Below are 4,251 nucleotides of genomic sequence, written 5' to 3' on the forward strand. Positions count from 1 at the left end.
AAAAGACCTCTGAGATCAAGTCCAACCTATGACCAAGCACCACCATGTCAGCTAGACCATGGCACTAAGTGCCACGTCCAGTATCTCCTTAAACACCTTCAGAGGTGGAGAGTCCACACTGTGTGCACAGTGTGTTTCAGAAAACTGTATGTTTGCAGCATCATGTCAAATGTTGCTGGCGAATTTAGATTGTTATATCACCAAGTTTCCCTCCAGCTGGTCATGAACATTTCACTTGGACAAATGTTTTCCAGAAATAGCTAACATAAGACATTAATTCACGTATTTTGTGAACCTAGGAAGGTGCAGGTAAAGTCTAGGGACTCGAAAGGAGAGCTGTAAAGGTAGTCAGGCACTTGTCTGTGGTTCCCAGTGACAGGACAAGAGACAGTGGGCACAAATCAAAATACAAGGAATGCCATTTAAATGCAAGAACACTTTTTTTATTGGTATTGGTCAAACGTTGGAATAGGTTGTTTGCAGAGTTTGTGGAGTGTCTATCCTTGAAATCATTTCAAAACTGACTGGAAAACGCCCCATGTAACTTAACCTGTTTAATGTGACCCTGCTATGAGGGACTAGATGATCTCCAGAAATCCTTTGCCTATCCTATGTGGTACTCTCAATAGTAATACTAAAACTGCAGAAAGAGTGCTTATTTAAGGAGATGCAGGAAGACCAACAACCGCTGTGTTATTACAGAAATGTTAAATTTTTGCAAGTGTTGCTCTGTTAGCACAAGAGATCTTTTTATTAATTGATTTTTCAGACTAAGCATTTCTTAATACAAATATTGTCATAGAAAATTGTGATCTCTAAGTTAAATGGGAGAAAACTAATAAAAAGATGGAAAATATGTCTTGAAATTGTCAGGTATTTAAACAAATTCTTATGTGGTTAAGAGAGTAAAAGTTGTTAAGAATTTGCTGCCTTTCTCTGGGGAATTTCAGTGGCAACACAAACTTCACTACTGTATTTATCTTAGATTGTATATCAATTGGAGGGATGATTCTCACAAAAAAAACCACTCAGGAATTGCATTAATCAGGAAACTATTTCTTTTTCAGACACAGGAGATGGTGAACAGCTCTATGAGTGCCCAATGTGTAGTCTTACCTGCACAAACATTCAGATTCTTGAAGAACACGTGGATTTACACTTAGAGGAACATAGCCTTTCAGAAGGTACATGAAAGGACACAAGCTTGATAATACTTGAAAGAATTTACAAATATTTGCATGTCATAATATGGACTCTCACACAAAATTGAAATTAAATATTTCTGTATTTAAAAAAAGACCTGGACATGTACATGATGAAGTTAACATAGTTAATAGCAAGTCCTATCACTTGCCCAAGTGCTCTACTTAATTGCACATGCTGAAAGAAATCTCTGTCTGCACATGCTTTTTAAATAAATGAACTGCATGCTAGTAAAACACAAGTAAAACAGAGCAAAAAATTATTAAAAGACAGCAGTATTATATATTTCTTTTTCTAGCTCTATAGAAGGTTTACATAAATGGAATTTACAGTGGAATGTTCCAATGTGAAGAGCTGAAAATGTATAGCTTTTTTTTTCTCTATTATTTTCTGTAAAGGCTACTTTTGATAACCATAAAGTTGTCAAAAGTAACTTTATTTATTAGCATGGCTAGCAAAGTCCTGGAGAATACCTATCCAGTTCTCTGATCCTAAATTTGGTTTTGTCACTTTGTTAGAGACTGCTGGCAATGGTCCTAGAAGCTAATAGGTGTGTGTGGTATTTAAGAAACTGAGACTTCTTGCTAACAGTGAAGTGAAACATACTAAACAGTAGCTGTTTTCTTAGTGGTAGAGGTACGTGCATTATTTGCCAAGTAATTGCTTCATTAACTGCATAAACTTTGTCCAAGTCAAGAGTCTGAGTCTTGGCAGACTGAATGCAGTCAGTCCTGTTTAGTGTTCCTTGCTAATAGCTCCAAATAATGTGGGATGCATCTCCTAAAATTAATGCCCAGTTGTGTTTACATATGTCTGCTTAGAAAGGAATCTTTAAAAATGAAATATGTGATCCGCCAAAGCATTATTAACCTCCTGATCAAGTCCCCTCTCTTTGGAATGTTATTCTGGGGTAGGTGGAAACATAAGAGATCTAGAACTGGCTCAGCAGCTCCAAACTGAAGAAGATAAATGGCAGAGATCAGAAGAAGAGAAGAGAGAGAGGGAAGAATTTAAAAAGCTGCAGGTACACTAATGTTTCTAAATGGTAAATTTTTGAACAGTTGTGCCATTAGAGGCATTAGAGTATCTTGGAACTGTAATGTCCTGGAACAGCCATACCAGGTCAGACCTGTGCAAGTCACACAGTCTGTGTTGAGGTAATAGTGCAGGAGTGAGTTGCAGGCAAATGCAGCTCTCTTGGCAACAAGTGCTGGACATGCCTGCCTTGAGCTACTTGGCTTTACTGCTTTGAGTGGTTCTGGCTCAGGATGGGGCTGGGTGCTCCCTGTGCAGCCCGTGGTGCTCTCACCAGGGGCCTGGCACACGTGCTGCCTGTGCTTCACCCAGCTCTAGTGCTCTGCCTTGTAGTGCAGCCTGGAGCATATTCCCTGCCACACTGCCAAAGGTCCTGAGCATCCTGACTGTCCTCTTGCAGAACACCATCACCTGCTCCAGGTCCTGCTTCCCTCTGCCTACCGCCTGGTAACTCATTTCCCACTCTCACTACCTCCTTTCCAGACTGCCTCCGTGCCAATGGCTCTGCCAACGGGGAGCGGAGGGATGTGCCTGCTCTTCCAGGTCTTTCCTAGTCCCACGTTCATATTCAGGAATGAAGCTTGGCCCTCAGCTCTAAAGTAATCATAAGTTTTTATGCTTCACTGTTTTTCAAAGTTACTGATGGTGCATGCACCTTCTCAAAATCACTAAAGGTGAATTTTAAAAATGTGAGTTAAATCATGCACATTCTATCCCTAACAGAGACAGTATGGCTTGGATAATTCTGGTGGCTACAAGCAGCAATTTCTAAAGAATATGGAAAGAGAAGTTGATAGAGGAAGGATGCAGCCTTTTGAATATCACAAGAGAAAAGCTGACATGATGGAATGTTTGGCTTTTGGTATAGATGATGGGAAAACAAAGACCTCAGGTAAAAATGCTGATGTTATACAACTAAGACTACTTTTTAGACCCAGGTTGTGGTGACTAAACTGGTCTTTAGCAAAATATATAATTGGTTGTTTAATATCGGTTGCATCCTAGTTCTAATCCTTATTTCTAGATCAGTCTATACAATTTTAGTCTTAAACTAATAAGGAAAGTAAAGCTTGGTATCTTTCTGAATTTTATTCTAACCCAGAGACTTTCTCCTTTTTTTTAAATCTGTTTTTTTCTATGTATCCTTAGGACCAAGTTGTCTAGTTAAGGGCACAAATATAGTATGTATTAAAAGTTGTAAATGTCTGTCACAAGCTGGTTGCCCTTGACTGTATGCTTGTTTATTACTTAGTACTCTTTGGTTCCTAATCTAGTGTAGCTGTTCAAATTGACAGTAGCTTTTTATCTTGTGTTTCAATTAATTGTATTATCTCATAAGCTGGTTACAGGCAAGCACAGTGTTCATCTGATTGCAAAGTCCAAGAGAGGACAGGGAGGAGTAGACACCTACTTGATAAATCTTTTAAATGTTTTATAATTGGTACAAAAATACAGTGCCAGTAGATTGTTGTGTCCTTTTCAAAAGGTTCCCTTATCTTTACTTGCCTAGACCACAGCTCAAAGGTCTTTTAACTTGCTGCTAGTGGTTCTAGCTTACAAAATAGCCATTTGGTTCTTGATATATAAAACAATATATCATACTTTTTCTATATCACTGTAATAGTTCCTGTGAGTATCACAGTTTATAATGTAGTCCAAGCTGTTTAAATTAAAATACTCATTGTGTAGCATCAGTGAAAAAATAGACTTAATTTTGAAAGCTTCATAGTACATGAATTCATCAAAGAAAAGACCATTAAAATTAAATGGGTGCAATGTCCACTGGTTTTGTGATTTGTGTTCTAGATGTAACATAGGATCACTTAAATGTTTTTAAACAAATTGTATTAATCTGTATCTGTTCCAAGCTGGGGCAAGAATCATCTTTTGTCAAATTTTGTAGTTCGTTTTACAGATAAACTTTGTCTTTTGTCTTTTAGGAGTCATTGAAGCGTTGTGCAAGTACTATCAGAATGAGAAGAAAGATGTGAGGCGTGTGTGGCTTTCAGCAGG

The 4,251-nt window shown here is 38.1% G+C and overlaps 1 protein-coding gene across 1 annotated transcript in view; it reads left to right on the forward strand.

Annotated features, from left to right (window-relative positions):
• Positions 1-1,067: 1,067 nt before the first annotated feature.
• ZUFSP (zinc finger with UFM1-specific peptidase domain) overlaps positions 1,068-4,251 on the forward strand; it is a gene marked incomplete at its 5' end in the record, with an annotated part of 6,389 nt that continues 3,205 nt past the window's right edge. The window contains 4 exon segments of the mRNA XM_009070526.1: positions 1,068-1,184; positions 2,118-2,227; positions 2,962-3,130; positions 4,179-4,250. Coding sequence (XP_009068774.1) covers positions 1,068-1,184; positions 2,118-2,227; positions 2,962-3,130; positions 4,179-4,250 — 468 coding nt within the window.

Source organism: Acanthisitta chloris, unplaced genomic scaffold, assembly GCF_000695815.1.
Source record: "Acanthisitta chloris isolate BGI_N310 unplaced genomic scaffold, ASM69581v1 scaffold13522, whole genome shotgun sequence".
Lineage (NCBI taxonomy): Eukaryota > Metazoa > Chordata > Aves > Passeriformes > Acanthisittidae > Acanthisitta > Acanthisitta chloris.